The sequence below is a fragment of the Emydura macquarii genome, unplaced genomic scaffold, assembly GCF_026122565.2.
Source record: "Emydura macquarii macquarii isolate MOO-44397 ecotype Brisbane River unplaced genomic scaffold, CSIRO-AGI_Emac_v2 contig_1551, whole genome shotgun sequence".
NCBI lineage: Eukaryota > Metazoa > Chordata > Testudines > Chelidae > Emydura > Emydura macquarii.
In genome coordinates this window covers 19,688,458-19,715,683 of record NW_027131688.1, presented here as the reverse complement: position 1 = coordinate 19,715,683, position 27,226 = coordinate 19,688,458, and the positions used below count along the sequence as shown (strand labels likewise).

The window sequence follows — 27,226 nt, the reverse complement described above, 5'->3', positions numbered from 1 at the left end:
TTTGGGAGCCAGGAACTGGAATGCAGTAAAGGGGGCTGTGGGCTTTTGTGGACTGGCTTCTTGATAACCAGTGTGGGGAAATCAGAAGCAGTTTGTGGCTCGTTGGGAAGCCGGGCTTCAGTGTCACCCACCAGCGCTGGGAGAATGTGCTCTCCTTCTGCAGCCTGCCCTGATCTTGGCATTCTCAGGTGGCTACCCTGGGCACAGACAGGTCACAAGAGGATCCTGAACTCTACTGGCCCCGCCTGCCTGCAAGGCAGGGTGCCCCAGACTATTTTACTAGCCCCACCTGTGGGAAGGCTGGGGGCTATAGACTGTGTCCCTGCCTTGCCCTGCCTGAGGGCCGGGGGCACCGGACTGTTTGCTAGCCTGCCCTGGTGGGGGCCAGGGCTAAAGACCTGTAAACGGGCACTGTTTATTCCCCTAAACGAAGGTGCTGTGGCCTTCCTCGGAGCCTGGGCCCGAGGAAGGGTTGTGACGCCCTGACTGGACCGTGCCACTGGCCTATACATGATGAATTAAATTATTTAAGATCTGTCGTACTGAGGGATGGCAAAACTAAAACAGAATCATTCCCCTCCCCTTACAGTTTCCCACCCACCATGAAACCCAATTCCATCAAACTGGAAAACACAGCAGACATAGCACATGGATTATTACTTCAAAGCAGAAATGTCCTTCTGATATGAAAAAAGACACAACAGATACCAATCTGGAAACAGAATCTGTTAGCTACATGGGGCACTCTTGCCAAAAAAGGGCTGCCCACCTGTGCCAAACACAAAAGAGGAGAGAGAGCCTGCAGCAGAAAGTGAACTGTCCTTGCCCAAAAAGAGGACAATTCCTAAGGGAAACAAAAGACTGCCTGCAGCAGACAAAATGATGAATCACACTGTACTAGAAGTGCCTGAGTATTATTGTATCCTCTGTGAAAAGAAGCTGAGTCATTCTCCCTTTGTATTGAGAAAAAGAGATCACTTTCTTCTGTATAGGTTGCAAAGAAAGTACTTGAGTGCAGAGTGAGTCACACTGGTTCCCTCGAGGGTCCTGTGGCCTCACATCCCCAGCAGGGAAGGCACCCATGGAGGAAGGGATTTATCCTCTTCGAGTTGATCTAGATTAGGAAAAACGACTGAGGTTAGGCCGTGGTTAGTTAACATAGGGGAGTAGGTGTGAGGATGGTCTATATTTATATATGTTGCCCATTTTGACCTAAGCCAATAGCCAAAAATTCCAGGTCTTGTAGGCTGTTCCAGGTGGGAAAATAAATTGATTACTGAGTCGGATACCTTTGATCCAGTTGTGTGTGTTTACAATGAATGGACAAATTCCTGATTCTCAGAACACAGGAGGAACCAAACAGGAGCAACAGGAGGCAGCTTCCTGACTCTCTGGATCAAACATGTTTCAGCCAACACCTCCCAAAAGCTTTTTCTAGGCTTTTCTCAGGGTTGTACTACTAGCTGCTTGTCCAGGCTGTCTCATTTTCTGCTTCTTGGGTTTATCTGTATCTGTGTGTGTGTTTCCTTATACTGTCTTTCTCTCTCTCTCTCTCTCTCACTAGTCACTTTAGAAAATCTTGGCCAGAATGAATATATTGTTTTACTTCTATTATTTTATCTATTTAGACACTTATTCCATGCGTTATTCCATTCCTTTTTACAACAAATAACAAAGTACGAGCCAATCCCCTGGAAGATGAGTGCGTATAATCATATAAATATATAATGGGATAGCATTAGCACAGATACAATAGGGCAGGAAAAAAGTAGATGAAGGGGACCAATTGTGACAGAGGCCATGGGTTATGGATAGTCTAAAAAGATTGCCATAGCAAGCATAAAGGCAACAGATTGCATGCATATTATTATTTAATAGATCAGTTTACCAGCCATTTGTCAGGGAAACATAGTAAGGGCAAATACGTGTAAGTGCACATTAAAGACATCAATAGTTAAATCCAGTTTGAAAAGGAAGGCATATATCAAGAACACTTATAATATCAAAGTCTCTAATATCACTGAGAGGCAGAGCTGGTAGCATTGCCTACAGGTAAGGCTGCCTGACACTTTCTCTTGTAAGACTCCTTTAACCATTTGAGCTGAAACTTTCCATTCTGGATGTCTGTCTCAAAATGAATATTTTGGGGAAGATTCAGGTAAAACAATTCAGCCATTTCTTGGAACAAAGTTAAGGAAAACTATCAAAAATCTTGTATTCTTTGAGTGAGACGCTCTAGCACATACATGCTTTGAAACAGAAACTTGGCAAAGAGGTTGCCATCACACGGGTGATGTGCCTTTTGCTGTTCCCATCAAAAAAACACCCAAATTTGGCCAAGTTATAAGCCTCTAAAATGTCTCAGTTCACACATGCTTATTAGAGAGACTTGATAGTTTGGCAGCTAAATCCTCTGAATGTTCTGTCTGCATACTTCAACTCCTCATAGTTACCCAGCTGTAAAATAGGGATAATAATATCATCAAAACTCAAAAGGTGCTATAAAGATAAAATCATTAATATAGGTGAAGTATCTGGGGTGAGTATCTATCACTGAAATTTTATATTCAGTGCATGGTTTTGATGCTGTGCATTAAATAAGCCTTCAGGGCACACAGCAAATGAGAAAGAGGAAAAAGTAATATTGAATAACTGTTCATTCTCTCTGTAAAAATAGCATGTGATCATGTAATTAAAAATCGTATCATAATGCATACGCAAAACAGGGCTGAAACAAAATTGCACAGGCAACCTTAATTCTGGCATTTCTTAACTTCTGAATGCTTGACTTTGCACCTTTAACATTTTTTTACATAGTTTTTTGGCTGTAATACTTATGCCTATACTACAACACAGATGGTGGTTGATTTCTAAAGTGAAACCAAAACACATAGAAAAATGTGACATGCAACCCTCACCTATATACCCACTATTCCAAAGACAGAGCTGAGACACTTGGGAGGCAAGGAAAAGAGTATCTACAACAGAGATGACCAGAGTTCATGCTTCAGAAGAACAAGATGAACCAGAAGACAAAATTAGGTGGCTTGCAACAGAACGTAATAAACAGGATGTATCAAAACAGAGATAATTAGACAAAATATGTCAGGAACTTAATAGATTCAGTAGCCAATACGAGGCAATAAACTGTCCCCCACTTTGACAACAAGCATACTTGGAGCGTTCCAAAGTGCTGAGTTTGAGCAGGGAGGTTGGGAGATTTCAGAGAATGTGTCATGCCAAAACAACCAGCATATCTGACAGCGTTTTTATGTAATTTTTTAAAAAATAGTTTATCCACATTGCTGACTTTTTATTCACAGCTTCTAGAGTTTTTAGTTCATACAGATGAGTCTGTACAATGTGTATATATACGTTAATGAGTTATATTTTAAAAGATTTAATATCAGATATTTGTTTTGTTTTTATTAAGAATCAGTGACTCAATACATAGAATTTTAAAGAATTAGTGTATAGCTTGGTTGGGAATCATCGCCTCAGTATAAACAACCTTCTGCAATACAGTAAAACCTACACTAAGGATCACCTCCAATGATCAACCCGCTGTTCTAAGCTGCTCCTTGTTCCAGATGGAGCATGTTTCCAGTGGTTCCATGTGTTTTCCAGTACAATGTTGTTTGACAGTCAGGGCCTGATCTAAAACCCATTGAAGTCAATGGGAGCTCTTCAATTGACTTCCATGTGGCTCGGATCAGGCACTCAGTTAAGGGCCAAACCTTCAAGGTACTGAGATCTTTTGCAAAGTGCTGAATGCTCTCGATTCCTATTGGAGTTGAGGGGACACAGTGCTTCACAGGCCTGGACTGTTAAATACCAATGAGGCAACTATTTTTTGGGGGTCCCGTCTGTGGATGCATAAGAGATGCTTCATTGTATATCTTTGGCACACTGTGTGCTACTTTTCATATAAACCCAGTCATGTAATTTTTCTTACCAAAAATACGTTTCTTAAGACAAAACGCTCTGCAGGCTAGATTTTTCATTGTAAAGCTAAACACAACATGAAAACAATCCAGTCCAGATATTAACAACACAGTCACAAATGTGAAATGCATTTTATTTTCTTTGAAATAAGGCCTTAAACAATCACTTGCAGAAAGATATTAAGAGCTCACATTCTTAAAAGCATTATTCTTAGACACCTTTTTGTAGTGTTTTGGAAACTGTGTTAAAATTACAAGATATCACTGTAATGTAAAGGTTTCCTAATCCTGCTTGCAGGCTAGAGTGCTGTGTAGGGAAGCGTGCAATCAGAATCAGTCTGCAAAGAGCCATCCTAGAGTAAGGTATGCTGAGGTAGGCCTTTGTGTCTTAGAGAGCATCTTTTTGGGGTTCTTGTGTGTTATTGTTCTGAATTCCAACAAATAAGGTGGTGTTATGTTGCAACCTTCCAGCAAGAATATTTTATATTTTTATCTAATTTCTCTGCATGTATGCATTGAACAAAACACTTTTCGAACCTTTAAAGGTCTTGAAAATCAGAAGTAGCAGAAAAGAGTTCACCTATTTCACAGGCCAGATTTTCAAAAATGCTCAGCACTCCATTTAGCCATCAAACTATGAGCCAGGTTTTCAAAAGAACTTAGTGTGCTGGATGCATGGTGGGTCCTGGGAGATGCTGGGTGCTGAGCAGTTCTGAAAATCTGGCTCTTATTAGATGCCTAAGTGGGAGCTGAGCTCTTTCAAAAATCTGCTGTCAATTGTGGATGCAGAGAACTTTAAAATCTGGCCCCTTATTGGTGTTACTTGAAGAAACCCATGACACAGAGGCCCGTTGGCAAAGGGTCCCTGTTCTTTGCAAACAATTCTCACCTCAGGCCTGATAAACTTACTACACCAAACATGTCTTACAGAATATTTATCCATAAAGAGCAACATGTAAGGTGTCTACAGAAAGCTCATAACTTGTCAAGATTAATAATCATTGTGAGGTGTATGTATGGACAATATTTAAGGAATAATGTTTTTATATTGAAAGTATGCTTTATGGCATTGGAATTGAAATTAGTCACCAGGAGATAATGTCTCAGTGATGGCTCATTTAGGCAAGGGGGACTTGTCACCTCACCCTGTTTGGCCGGTGATGCAGTGCAAGGCTCAATTGTTCAGCCTTGCAAAACACTAAGGCTGTGTCTACACTACGTAATTTACAGTGGCGCAGCTGCACTGATGCAGCTGCACTGCTGTAGAGCTTCTGGTGAAGACGCTCGCAGGAAACTTTACAAGACGAGGGTTCACCCTGTCTGAATAGGAAAATTTAAAAAAACCTGTTTTCGGTGTAACAAAGTATAGGGAAAAGCATTCTGTATCCAAATATTTGGCTCCTGATTCTCATTTAACCAGCCAGCTCTGCAGCAGTTTGAACTTTAGGGGGACAAACTAGTTTATTATATCGGAAAGGAAACTATTGATAAGCACAGACCCAGGTTTGTGTTTTATTATTTTCTTCTGTGTTGTAACCAGTTGTTTCCTTCATTTTCTCTCACTTCTAGTTAAATCTTTATTCTTTCTTAAAATTTTTGTTTTATTATAAGTACTCAAAAGTGCGCTCTTATTCACGCTAAAACTGGGGTACACTGCACCTTTGGGCATAGATCATTTTGGTATTTCTGTGAGTAATGAATGCCAGGGGCTGGGTATCAAAGAGGAATGATTCAAAGGGATTTAGGGTACACCTGTTGTTAACCTGCAAGGTGAAGCTAGAGTTGGCATAGCCCAGAAGAGAGTGCGTGAGTGCCAGAAAAGCTGGTGCTGTCAGTGAACAGATACCCAGCTACCAGAGTCTCCCTTGCGTTAAAAGGCAGTAGTTAACACCGTGACTCTCAGTGCCGAGTACCCCTGGACTCTAGGTGCCCCAAAAAACATCACAGAACCCTTCAGGTAAACATAAGTATGTGTTTGCCTAGTAATAGGCTATAGCCAGAAAGTCAATAAGGGAAGAAGGAAATTAATTTTATGAATTTCATTTCCTAAAAAGTCTAAGAAAGTGGCTATACTTGTAATATTGTACTCTTACCTGCTATCAGTTACTGTACTCTATCCCTTTAGATTTTAAGTTTAAGGCAGGGACTGCATTTTTGTGTATTGTACGTCAACCACATTGGTAATGGTAGGAACTTAGGAACGGCCATCCTGGATCAGACTAGTGGCTCATCCAGTTCACAATCTTATCTCGAACCACCATTACAAGATGCATCAGGAATAGGTGCAGTATCTATGCCATAGGAAGTTATGGAATAATCTGCCCCCATGGGAAAATTTAGTCCTAATGCCCATTAGTTAGAAGTTGCTTTGTGCCCTGAAAGTAGTGTGGAAAGGGAAGTGGAGAAGAGAACTGTTAACACACACATTGGGACTAGGTAGCTTAGGAACAACTGGCAAGGCAAGGGGAATAAGATGGAGTTCTGTTTGTGTTTTTTTTAAATCAAGGAACTAGCAAGATGTTTGGCAAACAGCAGCCTGGTCACTTTGCTTAAATGTTGCTTCACTGTCCCTGTCCTCTCTCTCTATTTGGCTTGTAAGCTGTTCAGAGACCATGCATTCAAAGTGTACCTGACAAAGTTTGAGAGCTAAATAGGACATTTTTAGTAGACAGAACTTCATTAAGGGCATAGTGCGGAGTTATTCTCTCCCCCCCCCCAAGAGATGTTTTCCAATTAGCATCTGGAAATACAGGTTTCATTCACAAGGAGCTTCTCTAAGACAGAAGTTTGCCTGTCAAGACTGCATGAGGAGAAACAGCCCAGTTAAGAAGGGCACCATACATTTCCATTAGTGAGATGGATATTCCTAAAACCTGTTTCCTATAGGAAGACCTTATAGACAAAGATGGGGAGATAGGAATTATTGAGTCTAGCCAGTGGTCCATCTAGACCATTATCCTGTGTCTATTACCAGATGCTTCAGCACTAGATAATGGATATTGTGAAATAACCTTCTCACAGGGAATATTTCTTTCTAACCATCAGTTAGTGGTTAGTGAATTAATTAATATACCATCTTAAAATTCTGCTAAACTGTTAGTTATGATGGCTTATAGCACTGAGTTTCACACAATTTTTGTTGCCTTTCAACTTCATTGGACGATCCATTGCCTTTGTATTACTTAAAAAAAGGTAAGTAGTGGTAGATTTTCCTTTCTTATACTATGCAATTTGTATTCCTCTATATCCCATTCACTAAACTATCATTCGTATCTACCCAGTTTCTCTTCCTATAGAGGTCTTTCTATGCTGTAAGAAATTTTCACCATCCATCTGTGGGCCTCCTTATTTCTATTGGTGGGTTTTGTTTTTGGTTTTGTTTTTTGAGGACAATTAAAATTGAACATAGTATTGTGGGTGGAAGTATACCATTAAGTTATACAATGAGTCAGTATAATTTATTTAAATACATCATACTATTTGTAAAACCACCATTTTATGCTTAACTGTGGTTTTTATTGAGTTGTTCACAGTGATACCTACACCGACGGAGCTACAGTCTTTTACAAGGCAGTAACAGACTATACAATCAAAACAGAACCAAAAAGAAGAGAATCGATGGACAGGTCTGCATTGAAAAAGCACAAATTAAAATTGATTTAATTATTTTGGTGCAAAGTTTGGGTATACAGCAAACTGAAGAAGCATGATTTAACAGGGTGATGAATGATTCCCACAACTTGAACTTTAAAATTTAGTTTCTTTACTGCTGTTTTTCAGGAAAATAAAGATGAGAAAACACAAATTTGCCTGTACATCTTTAATAAAAACTGAGTTTCCTGTCAGGGAAATCAGTTACACTCTGATAATTAACATTCAAAAATTTAAGGAAAGGCCATGGGCTACAACATTAAAGTCAACAGTGAGTATAAGGCAGCAAAATATTTTATTAATAATAAAGGATAATAAAACAATATTTAACCTTGAATTTGTACATACGAACGCAGTATAATACATATAAATTTGGATATCCACATTTTAAAGAAGATTCACGTACAATCATTAGTTACAAACTTTTGCATGAAGCATACTTTTTTTTTTTTTTTAAACGTTAACTCCACTAAATTGGAAAGAAGGAGGGGGAAAATGGTTGTGGTTATCATAAAATCAAGACTGGGATACTTCAAATCAAACTTGCTCATAAATCAATATAATCAGGAAAAAATATCATGATTTACAACTTTCTCAAAACAACCAAAAATACATTTATTTATTTTGCTAAGATGCAACAGTACAGCACACACACAAGCCTTTACATTCCACTTACTACTAAAATGTAGGCTTTTTGTGAGTTGGTCCTTTTACAACTTGCCGGATAATTAATTATCAGAAAGCAAGTGTGTTCCCCAGACATCCTGTATACAAAAACAAACAAATTACATTCTTCAGCACAGAAACAGGATTCTGTAAAATCCATGCACCATACTTTTTTGGTTTAGCTTATTTAGTTTACTATTCATGCAGAAACTGCTTACAAATACTGCACCAGATAAGGATCTCCACAAATCTTAAAGGCTGCACATTTAACTCATGAGTAGAATACTGTTGAAAAATGCAAATAAACTTAGTTCACACAATATGTTGGTACTGGAATCTACTCAGTTAATCATTATTCAATCCATCTGATGCTTTCGCCTTTTTAAAGATTCAACCTTTCACAAAACCTGAGATAAGCAAATCTTAAATAGAAAAACAAATATAAACTTTCTTATTCACCTTTACAGGAAAAAAATCAAATGCTGAAAGCTTCACATGACCTATAGAGGAATATGAACGCTTTGATTTTTTTAAACAATGGCTGTACATCTAACCATTGAAGAGACCAGACAGTAACAATATCATATTAAAGAAACAAATATAATAAGCACTATCCAACTGTTTGTCATGAAAGTTGCAAACGTATATTAAAAGTTATGGCTACAACTTAAGTACTTAGCAAAGTTTGAAATTACCTTTATAAAAATGAGCAAAATAATTTAGATGTGTAACACCATTAATTTGTTTTAGCCAATAGAATATGCAAAAGTGGATTGGAATTACAATTTAACCTAGCACATGTGATTTTTTTTAAAAATAAGGGAAGGGATGGGTACAGGTAAGGCCCTTTATAAATTGAAAAAAATAGGGAGAAACATCTGAAGAATGCATCCTCAGTGTTGAGCCATGCCTTATCTACTATAGTTATTTTTTTTTAAATTTCTTTGACAAATGAGTTGTGAAGAAGTCACAAGTAGAACAACAAAAATTCAGTTAATCAAAATAATCATACTTTGAAGTTACACAATTCTTTTCATCCAGAGATTTCAAAGCACTTTATAAAAGGTGAATAAACATTATTATCCCCTTCTTACAATCTGAGGCACTGGAAGTTTTGCCCAAAGTCACTAAGCAAGTCATTGTGGGGGCAGTTGGGAAAAGAATCCAAATTTCCTAAGCCCAAGTCCCACCCTCAAACTTCTAGTCACAGCTACAGCTGAATTGTAAATAGAAAAATCCAGTTGGTAGAGATGACTACAAATGCATCATGCCACCATTAGACAAACAGTTCCTGTATCTAAGATAGTATAACTTTAAGGTGTCATTAAAAGGCACTTGTGTCTCAAAAAATATCTTGTTTTCCCTAATGTGTATTTAAAACATGTATCTAAAATATTTACTTTAGTCAGTGTAGTATCTGAAATGGTTTATACTTTTTAAAATGTTGCACATAAATAATCCTCTAGAAAGTAGTAATTTATAAATCCAACATGAAAGGAGGTAGGTGGGAAACAGCTATATTTAAACACATTTTGACCCATTATTTCCATTTAGTGCAGCATTCTGTAGGATATCAAAAATGTGCTACTATACAAGTATGATTTGTATTGGCTACTAAATTCCTATATCCTCAAGTGAAGAGGGAAGTGCCTGCAGAAATATGATCAGGTTTATTTAACAAGCTGCAGGACTAACCTCATGCTGCTGAGCTGAAGAAAAAGACCTCACACCATAATCAAGCCTTTTTTGAGTCTTATGTCTATATCACATGACCAGTATGAAACGTGACAAATTATGGATAATTTTGTGACTACCTATATTTACAAAGTTAAATCAAAAGTACCCACTGACAAGTCATTTTAAAGTGATTTCAATTTTCACAGGTTGCGGAGAAGATTCATGAAATCCAGATGCAATGATTGGGGCAAGTCTACACTACTGGCAAAATTCAGCAGCAGTCAATAGGAGTTGCGTAACTCCCGTCAATTTTGTTATTTTCCTTTAGCGCGCTGTCTCCTCTGCCCTGCACCGATGGGAAATGTGTTCCTGTCAACGCAGCACTACGCTTTTTTTGGAGATGGTTTTAGTAGATCGATTTCCAGATCAATTGAGTGTGTCTTCACTGCCACCCAATCAATCCGGAAAAATCGATCTGACGGCAGTGAATTTGCCGCCGTCAGTGTGTACAGAGCCTGGGTTAAAATACATCTAAATGGCAAATAATGAGAATCCAGTGCATTTTTCGGGGATTTATGGATGGCCGTATAAAGATGCTCAAAATCTCTCATTTATCTAATCAATGTATGCTATAGTTTTCCTGCCTTTTAAGTCTCATAGCTACCTTCTAAGATGACACAGCCAGAATTTGAAGGACTCTTTCCTAGATGTCCAGTACCACAAGAAAATGGACACAACCAATCATTATGTACATAAATGTTAATTTCCAACATGTATTATAATATTGCTACATAGTAAAACCAAAAACACAGTAAGGTGAAATGGATGGAACCAAATCAAATACACAAATAAAAAGCCAACAGTTTTTTGTATTTAATCCTTTTGATTAGAATAGCGCATTAGAAGTATGTCCATGCTGCTGTAGTTGATGGATTTAACCTTGCATTTGGCCAGTAATCTTAAATTCCCAGTCTTCTTTTCATAGTTTTTCAAGTACTGTATCTTAAGGAAATTCCTGCACCTTTGAGAAATCTGCATTCTCTGACTTTTGCATTAGGTTCTTTAAAAAACAGTTTGACCAAATATTAGAAACTCTGATACTTCCGGAATTCCATAAGAGAGCCATATCTCCCACATATCATGGTGCCCTAAACTGAAAAAATTGTGTACTGACAATTGCCATGGAAAGTGGGTGAAAGTGTGGGATAGCTGCCATATAGTTAAGCCAACTATTTACACAATCTCCACAACTCGAGCAAATATAAAAACACAACTTATAATCATGTGCTGCTCATGTGAGCTATCAGTCTACATAAAGTGCAAAAAAAGGAAAGCAATATCTAACATGATACAACTGCTGTTCTAGTACTCCCACTCATCTGTTTTCATGTCTAGATAGTAAAGAATATTCTGTGCAAGCTTTACTGCCTGCTTTCTGGCAGCTTTAGACCGCTCATCTCCTTGTGGATCAACAGCATCAAGTGCCAGAAGTTGCTTAGTGAGGAGCTCTTCCAGTCTCATGTAATTCTTATCACTTCTGTTTCCATCAAATGAGAGTACTTCCCCCTGAATCTGACACAAGTTTCCAAGAACATTCCAGACTGCCTTATGGGATTGGTGTTCCAAAACAGTTTGTTCACCACACATTTGCCTTTTTTCAAGTGCTTCCTTTAAATCAACATATGTTATAAGAGTTTGCACTTCTATCACTGCTCTTCTCCTGGCTTCTCTGATACATGGGTTCTTTCCTGGACTCACTTCATCCAAGAGGGCAATTAAACCTTGCAGTTCTGCCTTGGATCCCAAGTACAAATCAGAAGCATTTTCTGCTCTGAAAAGTAAAGAATGAACTTCGTTCTTTTTTTTGCGGATCTCTTCTATTTTTAGAATGGATTGATTTTGTGCCAAGTCATAAGCATGAGCAGAGTCTGCTTCTTCTTCCAAATCCAGATACTTCTGTAATTTATTGATCTCTTCCACCACTTCCTTTCTGTAATTTCTTATTTCTGTATGACCACAAACATCCAAAGCATCCAAATCAGCAATCAGACCTGTAAGCACACAGGATAAATGCCTGCATGTCTCATTATTATTTACTCCCATTAAGACTGCAATAAGAGTCCCTCTAGCCTTGTTCACATCACACAGAACAGAGTTAATTTTTGATACCGAAGGATGTGCATCACTGGAAAGTGGCAGAGAAGGTTGCTGCTTTATACAGCTTTCTATAATCTCTTGAACTGCACATACTTTGGTCAAAGTGCGATATCTTGCTTTCCGTAATGAGATTTTTCCACCAGTTTTCACTTGAGTGAGTCTCAATACAATGTCCTGAATACCCTCTTCAAATTCATCAGTTATACAATTGCCACCTTTATAAAAAGGTGTGATCTCACGTTCCACCAATGACTGAGCTTCCTTATATATGGCCTCTATTTCCAGTCTGTGTGGATGGTTTGCATTCTGCTCCAACTCCTTGAGTAATCTCTCTGTTTCCTGGGCTGCTCGTTTCCTGGCTTGCTGAATGTCCCCTTTTCCTTCAGTATCTACAGAATCTATTTCAAATAGCTGTTTAGTCAGAGTCCTCTCCAGTTTCTTGTAATCCCGGTCAGTAGATAGACCACTGAAGATCACCACCTGCTGTTCAATATCTTTGACTTCTTTCTGTATTTCTTGCAGCCTTTTGATGGAAGGGTGTTGGTTACCCATATCCATTATCTTATTTCCTCCAGTTCCAACTGAGCTACAAGTAAGGCAAGAATAAGAACTATGACTGACAAAATTTTGAACAAATATTTCATAATGCTACCTTTAACAACTTTTATAAAGCTTCAAGACACTTTAAAATATTTAACAAACTAATTTGAACTAAAAAAGCTAAAGAGACTTTATTTACTGGTGTAAATTAAAAAAAAAAGAAAGAGTGAACCGCTTAATTTCAAAACATATAGTATTTCCCTATTATTTTGTGCATATATTTCTAATGCTATCTGCAAGCTCCTTCCTACTAAATGATATGCACTTATTAATTTACACAGCTAGAAGTCTTTGTTCACTCTGTCAGTTGTAACAATTACAAGCAATGGAGAACAAATTGCTTACTTCAGTGATGAAGAAAATTAAAGAGACAATTTTCAATCCTGAATCTTTTAGTGAAACACACATACATGCACACATCCCTACATGGTAAACACACCCTTCCTTCCCATTCTCTTGCCTTATTCAGAATAGAGATAATAAACTGCTGAGACAACCAAGACTGTCAATCTTTTACCCACATTTATCTACTTCCAGTAACCCTTCGCCTCCTTCCCCCCTTTGGGTGCAGGTGAACAGCAACTAACTCCAGCAACTGGTCACTGGCCTCTTTCCCCTCCGGTGCCCTTAACTTGCACCCATCTACCCCTGACAACCCTCACCTGCTTCTGCCACATCCAGCACCCTTCATCCACCTGCCTCCGGCATTTCTTCCCCACCTCCACCTCATCCAATTACCATTCATCCACACCCATCTTCCCAGGGACCCCTTCCCCACCCAGTACCCTTCTAAACCACACACCCCTCCCAACCATCCACTTCTGGCAGCCATTCACTAGTCACTTTTTATTCTCCTCCCCTGCCTCCAAGGAGGCACCTTTCCTGGCTATTTCCAGTTCACTTAATCTTCTCCTTCCCTTTCCCACAAGCACCACCTGTTCTCAAGCAGCACCCACAACATTCCCCCATGGTACTCCCAGCACGGCAGCCCCTGCATAAGGTGGGGGTGCTGAGATAGCCCCTAGGCCACGGGACGTAGCCCCACCGGAGCCGCACAGATAGGGATGACCGCACGGCGCCTACCCCAGCCAGGCCTTGGGGGAAGACAGGCCCCGATCCCCCCGGAGCCCGGAGTCGCTACATCCCTGCAAGGGGAGCCGGGATCCTCCAGGCCGCGCCACCTCGCCGCCGGCAGGAGATGACTTCACAATGGGGGGCCCCCGGGGGAACAGAGAGCGAGTGCCGGGGCCCAGAGCCGGCTTCCCCTTAGCGGGGGAGTGCGAGCGAGGCCCCGAGATCACAGGAGGCTGAGAAGAGTCCCTCCCCCAGCCCCCCCCAGAGAGACCCCCCTCCATGGAGACCCCACCTCCCGCTCCTCCCACCCCCTCCTCCACTGTCCCCGACCTCCAGCAGCCCGGAACCGCTTCCCCTCGGCTCGCCCCCAACCCCCCCGCCCTCCTCTTCTCAACTCCCACCGCGGCCTGACCCCCGCCAGCCCGGCCCCCCTCGCTCTCCATCCGCCCCCTCTCACCCCCAGGCAGTCCCGCTCTTACCCGCCGCGTCCGCCCCCTCACCGGGCTCAGCAGACTCACAAAGGACCTGAGCCGGCTGCAGAGTCCCCCGGGCAGGCCCCTCTGTCCCTCTCCCGAGCCCCCCACGGCGGGCCTCTCACCTGTGGGCCGCCCCCGGGTCGCGGGCCAAACAGCGGCCAACCCGAGGACCCCCGCCCTCACCCGGCGGGGGCCACAGCGTAGGGTGGCCTGAGCTGAGAGACGCGGCCCCCCCCAATTGCCGGCTGCTGGGCCTAGATCCCGCAGCTGCGCCGCCTGCCGCACCGCAGGGAGAAGTGCTGGGCGGCCCTCGCCTTGCGACGTGGCCGTAAAGTCACGGCCGCCGGCCTGGGGCTAGGGCGGCACGTGAGCGAGCGCGAGCCAGGCCCGGATGGCGGCGGCGCCCGGATTCAGAACCGCCTTGCGCGCGGGGCGCCGGCTGGGCACCAGCCCGTGCCGTCATTTCTCCCGAGCCGGCGGCGGCGCGGTGCTGCCGGGCGCTGAGGAGACCCGGGTACACAGGCAGAGAGGGTGACGGGGAGGGTCTTTGCTGGGTCACAGCTCCAGGGTTTGGGGATGGGGCGGGGCCGGGCCGGATTCTGTTGCTGAATAGGGCTTGGGGGTCTAGTGGGCAGAGTGGGACGGGAGGCCAGAAATTATTCTCGAATTCTCTTCCGGAGGGTGGACTCCACCCCCGCCCCTGGTTTCACGCAGGTGGATCTTCGCATGGAGTCCCATTGCCCCATGGTATTCGTCACGGGTTTGGGGCCCTTCTGGGGGCAGCTGGGGTCTGACTGGCTGTCCGGACTGGTGTGCTTTATTCCCAGTTCTGGTTGTGGGGCAGGGATTAGGGAAGCTGCTAGAGGCTGGGAGCCAGGAAGACTTTGGATCCTCTCCTCTTCTGGCTTCTGAGGAGGAGAAGACGGTGGGGTGCGGGGAGAAGCCTGGGTTCTATTTTCCCTGAGTTATCATGCCTCCCAGTATTCCCAGGGGTTCTCTCTGTCAGCATCTAGTTGCTTCGTGACAGGATTTTACTTGTATTTCCTGTTCAATTGTTTCCAGAGAGTTTGTCGAAAATGTGAATAAAACAGTGGGTTATAGTTGGACAGCACTTTTCAAGAAATGAAACATTATCCTAAGGTCTCAGCAAGTCTCATAAAATCCCATTTGCCACTTTTTAATTGTATGTGTTTCTTGATAAGTAAACAAATGAATGTGTTGCTTGGGAAACAGTAAAGTCTGGAGGAACCAGCAAGTGATTTGGAATCAGACCCTTCTGAGTTTTGATTCTGCTACTGATTTGACTTCCTGTGTGGCTTTGGCAAATCATGTTGCTCTTCTGTGCTTTGTTTTCTCCACAGAGAGTATCTACCTGCCTCTTGGGCTATTGTGGAAATATTTTTTGTCAGTTTGTGTGTGTATGGTGAAAGTGATGCTTACTGACATTTACCACTAAAAATATAATCCTTTCAAGTCTATTTATATTGGAATCCAACTCTAGATTATTAATTACTGCATTGTCACATGAGTAGAGGCAAGAGTTTGAGAATCTTTAAACAATCTGAATTTCCTCAATATAGCAAAATTAGAGAAACAAAGTGCTAAATGTTGATTCCATAGGATCCTGAGTTTAGCATTTTTTTTCTAAGCACAATACAGGGATTACCTGTTCATTCAGATCTCTAAATAAAGAACACCATCTTAGGTCCCCAGTCTTGTAAATATTTGTATATATATGCTTACCTTTATGCTCTATTTGTAGTCCCATTGCAATCAATGAGACTACTCATGCAGTGTGAACCACATATGGGCACTAGTTTACCTGCCTACGAGATACAACCAAGATTAATTATAAATGCAGAAATAAGAATATAAATTATTGTTTAACAAGCTTTAAAAGGGACAAATAACTTTACTGGTAGTATACAATAATAATTTATATTTCTGTATTGTCTTCCATCTGAGCTTGCTTTATATATGTCAGAATGTTTCTCTGACATAAATAAATATCCCTATTTGTAGATTGGGAAACAGGTACAGAGAAGGTAGGTTACTTGTCCAAAATCAAGAAGTGAGTCATCAACAGAATATGTTAGCAGCCAGGAGTTCTACCTGATCAACCTTCAATAAACCACTGATTAGTACCTCCTTTGTGCACTCTTACAAGCATACACAAGCAAAGAATAAACTGCAAGTAAAACTGCAAATGAAGATATATATACGAGGCTCATCCTGTACCCAGTAGTCTCCTATGTTACCATCAAACACATTAACAAACCAGAATGTCCATGACACAAGTGAAAGTATGATATAAGGGTGTTTTTGTTCTGCGTCCATGACTGTGTCCCAGAGGTCACTTTTACCTCTCTGACTGATTGCTAAACATATAGTAAAAGTGAATTTACTGATGTAAACTTAAACCAAGCTAAACTGAACTCTCACAACTTTTAAGTTTTCATGATTGTGTTTTAAGGTTAGATTCAGCTGAGTGAAACATTTTATTGTACTTTTCTATGAAAGACTATGCAAAACTTTAAAAAAAAATTAAATGTATTTATTTAAGGTTTCAAGTTTCTGCCCTCCAGCACATTCTTGCAATGATTGGATTGGTCCTCCTGACAGATACTCAAACCTCCGACCAATAGTATTTCATATTCCTAAAAATGAATCGCCACTGGAACGAAGACTTAGGGAATTTAGACAGGAAACTCAAGTTTGGAACCAACAATTCTGGGCAAGCCAGAATGTGTCATTCAGAAAGGTGAGCATGTAGATGAGGTACTAAGCCACTTGGTGGAGGGCTCCACCAATCTTCCTTCAGTATCTACAGAATCTAAGAATTTGCAGTGTTAGTACCTGATAGAAAACATGATGACTACATGAAAGATTTTTCACAATTGTATTGTATAAGTGACCTTGAACTGTGATCATTTTGTATTATATAACTGTTCGGAATAGTTGAGATCACGACAACTAATTATTTTACTTTTATAAAATAGTATTACATTGTGTGGTTTTGCTTTAAACTGATTTTATTGTTGACTTTAATATGAACAATATAATAATGGAGTTTCCTTTTTGCCATTGAATTGGCTTATAAATATTGAGGAATGTATTTAAAGATGAGCTGCAAACCTAAAAAGTGTGTATACTTACTGTTGTTTGAGGATTCTCCAAACTTTTTTCTGCTTGTTTTTTACATTAGAAATGCATGGTTGTGACTGTTCTCTTTTCTGGAGGATGTGAAATGTGAGATTAGAACTGGTTGCTGAAAACTGAGCTACTGCTCTCCTAACTCCAGGATGAGTGGGAGAGGCATAGATGCAATCACTGAGGGAAAAGGAGGGACATATCTTCCCTCCCCAACTTTACTGTCCTGTTAATGTGTGTCTAATGATTTCTGCAAGCAGTGCATTTCACTCCTGGTACTTCTCAATTTTTTTTTATGTGGTTGCACCACTGGGTAGAAGATGTTGAATTCTAGGTTGGGAGAGGACCAGTTCAGCTATCTACCTCCAGTTGTGATGAAAATTATTTCTGTTTTTTAAAAGGTAGAAGAAAATACTTTTTTATTTTAAAAGAAATTGAAGTAGCAAACAATTTTTAAAAAACATTGTATTGTTAAATAACTATGAATTTATTTGAAAAGGCTTAAGATCTTTCTGTGAACTCAGACATAATGTGCAAAAGGCAGCACGACCTCAAAAGTTGATAAGTTGCCTTATTTATAACTTATAATGTAAGGTCCTGATTCTCCAAACACTTAAGCTTCTGCATACCTTTACTCACATAACTAATACCATTTACTTCAGTGGGACTGTTTGCATGAATAAAGTCATGCATATGCTTAAAGGTTTGCAGGATCGAGTCTAAATCATTGTTTCCTAAGAGGATCCAGTTAACTTGTTATTGGTTTAAGCAGAAAACGCTGTTGTCAGTGCCTGGTTTATAAATATTGCTCAGGTTCTTGAAACTTGATCAATAAGCTAGTAGTTGGTAAAAAGATGGCTGACTTCAAGAATGAAATACATTAAATTATAATGTGAAAAACGTGTGTTTTAGGGAAAAGAAGAATTCATTCACTCAAGACTGAAAACTAAAGGTCTGGAAATGAAAGATGAAACAGGTTAGTGAAATCATTGTTTATACAATTCAAAATGCTTTTTGAAAGGGAGGGTTCTCGTTAACTAAGTTTTCGCCAGATAGTTTAAACTCTCTTCAAAAAATTTAAGAGCAAATCCTGCCACTGCCTCCATGACTGCAAAGGATCACTTGGCAGTAATGGTAGTGCAGTTATGTGGCACGAGGCAGGGTTGGTCAGGGTTTGAAAAGCTGTGCAGGGGTATGGTAGATGGTTCATCTCTACGGTAGCTCTTTGCATAGTGAGTAGTGTGGGGTCAGAGGATCTGCTGTTGCATAGCTCCGTGCATTGTTGTCCTCCACTCCCAGGGGAAAGGGTATGCTGTGAGGCTAGAGGGGCTGCATTAGCTCCAGTGCAGTGACTCCATAACTATTCTGTGCCTATGGGGAAAATTTCTTCCCTCTCACACATCATCAACCAGAGAGCTAATTGAGCTGAGTGTTGTCGAGTTTGTCCCTAAGTGCATGTTATGCTTGGGTTGATGTCTCTCTGTTAGCATGGCAACAGCTTCTCAAGCTCTGGCTTTAAACCCCAAGGCTTATACAGTTCATATAGTGTATTTCCTTAAAGAAGAAGAAGAAGAAGCAGAAGCCAACTTCTGAGGAAAGAGCAACTGCTTACCAAGCTTCCTGGCCTGAATACAGTTGTCACAGAGAGACTGACTCTCGAACTTGTATGTTGTAACTAAAAATAAGACATTGATAATGCAGTGGATCTTTACAGTATGACACTAAGTATGTTGTTCATGTCTGAAAAGGATAAATTCATAGTTTAAGGACAGAAAGGACCATTAGAATGACCTCCTATATACCACCTATTTCAACCAGTTACCCCGTATTGAGCCCAATAACTTGTGTTTAATACATCATCTAATTAAATTCTGTTGTTACAATAAACGAGGGTAATCTTGTATTGCCATATTATTTTTCACTTTGTTTTTATTGGTTTATTCAGAATATAGAAATAACAGGGAAAATACTAAATTTGTGCATTCCTTGGAATTCCTCCACTTGGGTACAAGTGTTGGAGCAAACATTTCCCTACACCATAATTCAGTCACAGTGAAGGATACTGCAGATGAAAAATAAGATTTAAGTCTGTCCACAGTTTGTTCGGCAGTTGCTGTTAAAGTCTTAGGCTGCTGAGGGCAGTAGAATTTGTACGTTTTGTTTTAGTAGTTCATTTTATCAAAGTAAAGAGAGAGTCTGCCCTATTCAGTCAACAACTTTCTTGTTCTGATATCATTACCTTTCCCCTACTTCCCCTGCAGTTGCTGTTTGCTATAAGTGCAATAACACTACAAGGAGCATGTGACATTGTTTTTCTTATTAGACTGAAACATGCATGGGGGGCAAGTAGGTGAACTAAAGTAATTGTGTTATTGTGCTTGCAATATTAAAGATTTGTTGTATTAATATGACAGTGAGAGTTCAGTGATGCCTTAAAGACTAACACATTTATTTGGGCATAAGCTTTTGTGGGCAGAAACCCACTTCGTTGGATGCATGAACATTAATATGAGGCCTCTTGAAATTAGTTACATGAAAGGTGGGGTCTTCGTTAAAGTAATGCACTCCCAAAAGGATAACAATAACCATAGGTCATAATTTTGCATCCTCATTTGGAGAGAGTAAGTGAGTGACCACAAAGGTGGCAGAACACAGCAAGATTCTGTAAGAAGTGAGTTTGGCGGGGTGGGTGGGGAGCGTGTTGCAGTTAGGTTGCTAGGCAATAGATAGGTAAGTAGACAGTACTGATTCATAGGAATTATTTAGAAATAATTGAGAAAGGATTTATGCAAATTGTTAATATTAATGATTAAGGTTAATTATGGACACCTAGAAAGTCACAGATAGAATGGGGGCAGGAAATTACCTTATAACAACTGGGGTACCAGAACAAATATGGATGTTAATCTGTGACATTTACATAATGTGGGGTATAAGACAGTACATCTAGTTTGCTTTTCCTGAGTTATCTTGGTCTCTGGACTAGTATTAACTGGATCTGTGGCCTTCTGAGGTGCTCCACTCACTGATTCTTCATCCCTGTATTCTTCTTCTTGTCTTTGAGACTGTAAGTATGAAATGCATTTATTAACCAGGCCATCTTGGGAGTATAGATTGCTTATTTGGATAGGTTTATGCTGTTTAATAATTATATGCAATACAGTTATTTGATTTCTTTTTAAGGTTATAACTGAGTTTGTACTATTCTTTCACTCATTACTTCGATCCCAGAAAGGAGAAGAAGAGTTTCTGAGGGAATCTTGTGTGTTGTCTGCCATGGGAAAGAACCTTAGATTAATTATCAATAATAAACATTATAAGAATGGCAAATCACATATTTGTGAGGGCTACAACATGAATTAAACCCCCCCACAAACTATTGCAGTTAAGTGGGCAATCTTTACATTGTCTTACATTGTATTCATCTCTTGTCACTACTGTGAATACTACAGTAATAATGGTGAATAATACTTTGCATTTCTATAGTGTAGCTTGTGTGGAGAACTTAAAATAGTTTATAGACATTAACAAATTTAATCTAACACCTGTGCCAGGGAGATAAGTACAGTCTTTTTATAGACAGTGAAACTAAGGTGCAAAGAGGTTGTGACTAACCATCGTCACATAGGAAGTCTGTGGCACAGCTATGAATAGCATCCAAATCTCTGAACTCACAATCCTGTGCTGTAGCCACAGGACCATTTTTTTTCTCCACTCGTCTGTAAAAAGAATCCTTTTCCTTACATGTTCTGCTACTTGTGACCCGACCAGGCTTGCTCAGAGTAATGTTTCTTTGCTTTTGTTGCTTCCACCAGTTGTCTTCTGCACCCAGTTTATCTACTAGATCGTTAGTAAATTTGGCATCTCACAACATGTAAATATTGGTGTAGGTTACTTAGAGGAAACAGAATTGCAGTATTAAGTCTCAGCACTTGAAATGCCTACTTAGCTATTGCCAAGTTTTTCTTTGTATTGGCAGGGCTTCAGACTAGGAAGAAGAGGATTTTTGAATTGCTTTAGATGGTTTCTTTGTTCTGGTTAGCCTTTAAAATCCTAAGAATTTAATTACTACTTTACCATTTCTCTTTCTTTTAATGGGGATCCATTAGATCCTTATATTTATTTATTTTTTATCAAGTTTAGAACCAGAAAGTGCAAAGGGGTTCAATAGATTCTTAGAAATTTCAAGATCAGCCATGTTTGTATCCTCTGAAACAGCTCCCCCCTCCCTTTTCCCCTGTACTCTAACATTCCTGCTTTTAAAAAAAAAAAAAAAAAAAAAAAAAAAAGCTGTTTCAGACTTAGAGGCTGCAGAGTCATGGGTGACTTAAAATATAAAAAAAATTATGCCCATAAAAAGTTGTATAGGTACTGCATAATTCACTTGCCTACCTCCAAAAATCTAAATGCTTAAGATTTTAAAAGACAAATGTGCCTTCATACTGATGAATTTCTTGTCAATAATAAAAAATGGTTTGAACTACTCATTTTCAACTTTTAAAAATGAGATATAAATACAGTACTGTATGTTATTGATATATTACGTTTACCTTACTATTATAATTACGGTCTGGTATGGACATGTTCAATATGCCTTTTGAGGCCTATATATTATTCTTTGCTTTCCGTTTATGTAACTACACTTGGTACAGGATGTATCACATCATAATGACTAAATGGAAAAGGAGTAAAAACAAGTAAATCAAAGTTTTATTGGAACTTAAAAACAAAACCTTGAATAGAAAGTGAAATACAGTCTAGTAATAGCAGCCTTATGTTTCTAACTTATTACAGTAATGCCTAGAGGCCACAAATGAAATCGGAGCCCCACCGTGCTATACAGACACAGTGACAGACAGTCCCTCCCCCAAAGAGTTTATAATCTAAATAGGCAAAACAAAGGGTAGGAGAAAGGGAGTATTATATGAAATTGAGACACAGCAAAACTAAGTGAGTTGCCCAATGTAACAGGAATTCTGTAGCAGAGCAAGAAGTTGAACCCAGATTTCCTGAGTCCCCAGTCCAGTGTATTAATCACAAGAACAACCTTGATGTATTTATGTTTAAATTTATTTTCAGGTCAGAAAGCAACATTGAATGCAGAAGAAATGGCAGATTTTTACAAGGACTTTTTAAGTAAAAATTTTAAAAAGCACATGTGTTATAACAGGTAGGTGTGTGCTCTTCATGTTGAGTAATACATGTAATTCATATAAGTTAAAGGGACACTATCAACTTAGATGGCTTCTGTCTGAAACATTTTTGCCTATTGGTGTTACAAGTAGCACCTAAGGTGATTATTGCTGAAAGATCAGAAAAAATACATTTTTTCCCTTCAATTTGTTTACTTTGCATGACACAGCACTTTATGTATAGTCACTTTGAGTATTTTCTACTATTTATGGTTAGATCCAGCTCCCATGGAAATTAATCAGTCTCTCTCCATGGATTTACATGGGAGCTGTATCAGCCCTCAGTCTGTCAGTGTCCCCATTTATTGTGCGGGGTCTTTCACACAGCAATGGGAGAAAAAAATTACAATAGGGAAATGTGATTGTAAAACCACTTAACTTTTGAAAATTTAGGTAGACTTCTAATTGACTGTGTCCCTTTTAAACATTGAATTAGGCAGTGACAATGTGTGAATGTTTTTGCTCTCAATAGAAAACTTTGTCATGTAAACTAAATAGTATTTAACATTTGCACTTTCTTTTCTTTTTTATTTTTGCCCACTTTTACTTATAAGCTTACTAAAGTGAAATTGATTAGCTTTGTTTTGTAGTGGGAGGTACTTGAAGTCGTATGGGTTTTCCTTTCCTATATGTGAACTCAATCCAAGATTATTCCTGAGAGAGAGCCTTAGCATTTTTACTTCAGCATGCTGTAGAGTCTCTTTCTCCTCTGTTGTGTTGAATGGTATTGGGCTCAAAAGTGTTAAGATGCTATTAGAACTAGTGCTTTATTGCTACAACATTCTAATCTTTAATATTACATATTTACTGTGAATTGTGGTTTGGAGTTAAGCACAATAACTTTGTACTTTTACCTTACCACATTTTTATAAAACTCAATGTTTATTAACCCCAGAAAAACACAAAACAATGCAATGGTATTAAAACAGAGACATTCAAAAATGCTGTGGTTATTTATTTAAAATAAGATTGCAGCAGATGTAGCAAACATGTTGCTTGGGAAAGCAGACAGTGCTACTACCTGAATTGGCCATCAGAAGGCTCACTGTAGTAAACTGGCTAATATTCCATCCATCAGGTTAGAGAGTGCAGAGTCTGTTTCCAAATACAGTCCTGCTTGTTGCTATGCTGCGGTCAGCTCAGCTGGGTATAATTACATCATTTTAATTACAAAATGCAATTGTAAAGCCCTGAAAATAGCAGTGCATATAGGCAGTCTGATTTCTGAGGGCCTAGCTTGCCGAGTCTGTTGCTCATGCATTCAACTGTACACTCTCTGAGCATTGCCAATTGGACTCGAGTTGTGGCTGCAGTAGTGTTGAGATTTGGAAATTGATCATGCTTGTTAGTGTCATTTAAAAATTAACTGATACTGTGATTACATTTGTTCCATGAATATGGATTTAGTAATATTTGCACTGAAAATGCTATCTAGTTTTGAAAACTGGAATAAAAGTGTAAGGAAAGGAAATAAACAGGAAATGAGATTGAAGCATATATACATAATTCTCATTGTGGAAGTAAAAGAGAGACACAATTACAATATTAGTTTGACCTGTTGATTAACCTGCATTTTAAGAAACGTTGGATTTTCTTTGTTACATTTTTGTGTGTAATTTACTACTAATTAAGGGTCTGATCCTGGATCAGGCCCTTATTGAGGGGGTAATAGCAGTAGCTTGTGCCAGGCATGTACATAAAAGCTTTCCCATAGAGCTCTGCCAGTTGCCCATGACTAATAAAGTTATTCCAGAGTTAAGCCTATTTTGACCAGCTCCTGCTAATTGTGCAGTGTTTTGTGAAATGGACAGATGTCCACTGGAAATTAGAAAGAGACAACAAAACATACTTTCATTTGTCAGAAGGGTAAGGATTTAAAATCAGCTATCAGGAGGTGAAAGACTAGTGAAGACTGTTTTACCTATACCCTGAATTACTTCTTAAAGCCATGCTTCAAAAAAGTTAAAGGAATTATATATTATTTTAAAAAACATTAACTTTGCAAGGCATAATACTGACTGAATATAGATAGATAGACAGACAGACTTATGAACCTAGTATTTACCATAATGGATCAGATAATTTGATCTTTCAAGGTTGATTTTTTTCTGCCTTTGACAGTGGTCAACCCATCCCATCCCAATGCATGCATATACACAGACACCTGACCAATAGTACAGTGCAGTACAAGAGGAAAATTTCTCCCTGACTGCTTGATGATCAGCTTTCCTTTTGAAACATGAGACTTGATTACCTTTATCTTAGCTTGCATAACTTCAGATATAATTGGTATTATTGGCCATAAAACTATTCAACCTCACTTTAACTCTGATAGAGTAGTAAATTGAGTGCCTGCAGCCATGCATTCCACAGACTGATTACACAATGTGCATCTTCTTTCTGGCCATGTACTTAGTAGTGGTAGTTACAAATTTTCATAAGCAAATTAGCTCTAATTAGGCAGGGAAAGCAATGCTGCCAGGAAAGAAAAGGTAATTCATAATTGAATTGTCAGGTATCAATGCCTCTAGGTCGGATATTTAATATAATTATTTACCTCTCTCTCCCCCTTCTGTTTTCTTTTTGTGCTGTTGTTTTTCTGGTGCTGGAATCTAGAGAGTGGTATAAACGTAATTTTACTATCACGTTCCTCATGGGACAAGTGGCCTTTGAGAGGGCTTGGAGGAAGCTTGGCTGGAAAAAGACGAAAGTTGAAAATTAACGTTCGCCACATCGTATAGAATACAGCAGCACCGTAAAGCCTGTTGGACTGACACACTGTCTGTGGTCATATTTAGACTCTGAATTACTGCTGCAGCAACTACTTTGATCTCTGTTTACTTTGTATATTGGGCCACATGAATGAAAGTAGCTGCTGATCTTGACATTGCATTAGAGTAACACCAGAACATACAAAAGTCTGCCCAGCCAAAAGCTGTATTGGCAATTTACCAACAGCCTAAGGCCTGCATATAATTTATATAAAATTGGAGCCACACTCATCTTTAATGTGGAAATGTAGCCCCTAGAGACTACATGATCCAACGTGCCATGCTTCGTCTAGTTCCACATCCTGTAGTCTCCATGGGCCATATCAGTGTATGAAAGATGAAAGTGGCCATGGTCTGCTTTGGCTGCATGGGCTACAATTTTTCCACTCTGGTGTAACAACCCTAGAGGTATGTTATTGATAAAAAGAGGTAAGTGCAGTTTGTGATTATATATTAAGTTTAACTCCGATTTTTAAACACATTCTTATTTAGAGTGATTGGAATCCCTTTTATAAAGTAACATTTAAAATATGATATAGGTTTAATGCCCTTATAAATGACCAAAACAACTGAATCATCTTAATTCATCTATTCTAGTGAAAACAGAAACATGTCAACTAAGTGATTTGTTCCAGTTGTCAGAGCTCAGATTGATAAATTGTGCTGCTAAAGATATTTTAGTTTTAAAGCAAATAAAATGGAAACATTGTGAGTCATTTAGCAGGTATGATAAAAAGGGAGATGCATACGGGGGTGAAAAGTGCTAGTAAACTCCAATTCCTATCTGTTAATTAACCTGAAAAACACTTGCTGCTCTCACCAGGTTCCTTGAGTACCCAAAAGTCCTGCTAGTTTCAGAGGTAATTGGGTGCTCAAGGAATACACCCTCATTGGTCAGGTGCTATTTAAACTAATTCTTATAATTGAATTGTACCATTTATCTGTTGTTTAAAAGAAATGACCTTGCACTGAAAGTGTTCCCTGCTCACTAATGAAGTTGAACAGATGTCATTTGCTTTGGTGCCTGTTAAGGGGAATCTGCTGAATAAGATGTGCATGGGCAAATGTAATTGTAAAATCAGGTTTACAGACCTGTTGAGGTGAGGCAAGCAGATTTTATGCCTGGGTGAGTCAATTTTCCTGACTATGTTGCAAAGTGAGATAAAATGTAATCAATAATAGATCATACCATCTCATAAAATGATGATTTGACACTAATGGGCTTAAAATTACCATGTGTTTTTATTTGTTACCCTACTTGCCAGTGTAATACTGTTCTTATCTTTCCTTGGACATATTATGTATGAAAGTTACCTGTTACATTGTAGTTTAAGGTTAGAACTGGCACTGCTGTATATTTATTAAAATATTTTGTTTGAAATATTTTATCCGTTTCAGAATATTTTTTTATCTTGAAATAAAGCATTAGATATGGTATGTGTATTACTCAGTCTTTTCATGAACACATAGTTGCAGTATATTTTACTACAATCCAAGTTTGGGTGGCCTTTATGTTTTGTGGAATTTCAAAGAACCCAGTCCTGAAAAAACAAGCACATCCCCAATAAAAGGAGTTTGTTCATATTTAGCAGTGCTGGGGAATCAACATCAAAGTACAAGCCTGGATAGCCAGGCAATGCCTGGCCACTGCTAATAGAAGAGTATTTTAAAGTAGACAACACAGCCCATCCCTTCTCCTATATCGGGACAGATTTGGACTGTGCGTGAATCTGTTGGCCTCTTAGCTGATCTATCCATCTCTCTCTGTCTTGCTTTATGGAGAAATGTCAAAGTCTCATCTGGCAACTGCATAAGCGACTATATGGGATATCTATAGTTTTGGTGTCCAGCACTGCTACTGCATTGGT

General features: G+C 39.3%; 2 protein-coding genes across 7 annotated transcripts; one reads left to right on the top strand and one right to left on the bottom strand.

The window, feature by feature from the left end:
- Positions 1 to 7,438: 7,438 nt before the first annotated feature.
- Positions 7,439 to 14,675, bottom strand: BAG5 (BAG cochaperone 5). 6 transcript variants are annotated; one of them, XM_067554997.1, is made up of 2 exons: positions 14,249 to 14,675; positions 7,439 to 12,681 (listed from the first exon to the last, which is right to left on the bottom strand). In XM_067554997.1, the coding sequence occupies exon 2, from the start codon at positions 12,651 to 12,653 to the stop codon at positions 11,301 to 11,303; it is 1,353 nt and encodes a 450-aa protein (XP_067411098.1). In that variant the 5' UTR covers positions 12,654 to 12,681; positions 14,249 to 14,675; the 3' UTR covers positions 7,439 to 11,300. The 6 variants fall into 6 exon arrangements, with proteins under 6 accessions (XP_067411098.1, XP_067411103.1, XP_067411102.1 ...); XM_067555002.1 differs by having other exon boundaries at positions 14,368 to 14,501; XM_067555001.1 differs by having other exon boundaries at positions 7,439 to 12,676; positions 14,368 to 14,385.
- COA8 (cytochrome c oxidase assembly factor 8) lies at positions 14,573 to 26,743 on the top strand. The gene is made up of 5 exons (XM_067555003.1): positions 14,573 to 14,759; positions 16,809 to 17,006; positions 18,308 to 18,371; positions 22,475 to 22,565; positions 25,204 to 26,743. The coding sequence occupies exons 1-5, from the start codon at positions 14,637 to 14,639 to the stop codon at positions 25,307 to 25,309; spliced, it is 582 nt and encodes a 193-aa protein (XP_067411104.1). The 5' UTR covers positions 14,573 to 14,636; the 3' UTR covers positions 25,310 to 26,743.
- Positions 26,744 to 27,226: the final 483 nt, after the last annotated feature.

Coding starts and splice junctions, on each gene's coding strand:
- COA8 (XM_067555003.1), top strand. CDS start 14,637: ATGGCGGCGGCGCCCGGATTCAGAACCGCCTTGCGCGCGGGGCGCCGG. Junction 17,007..18,307: donor AGAATGTGTCATTCAGAAAG/GTGAGCATGTAG, acceptor CGTGTGTTTTAG/GGAAAAGAAGAATTCATTCA. Junction 18,372..22,474: donor GGAAATGAAAGATGAAACAG/GTTAGTGAAATC, acceptor ATTTATTTTCAG/GTCAGAAAGCAACATTGAAT.
- BAG5 (XM_067554997.1), bottom strand. CDS start 12,653: ATGGATATGGGTAACCAACACCCTTCCATCAAAAGGCTGCAAGAAATA.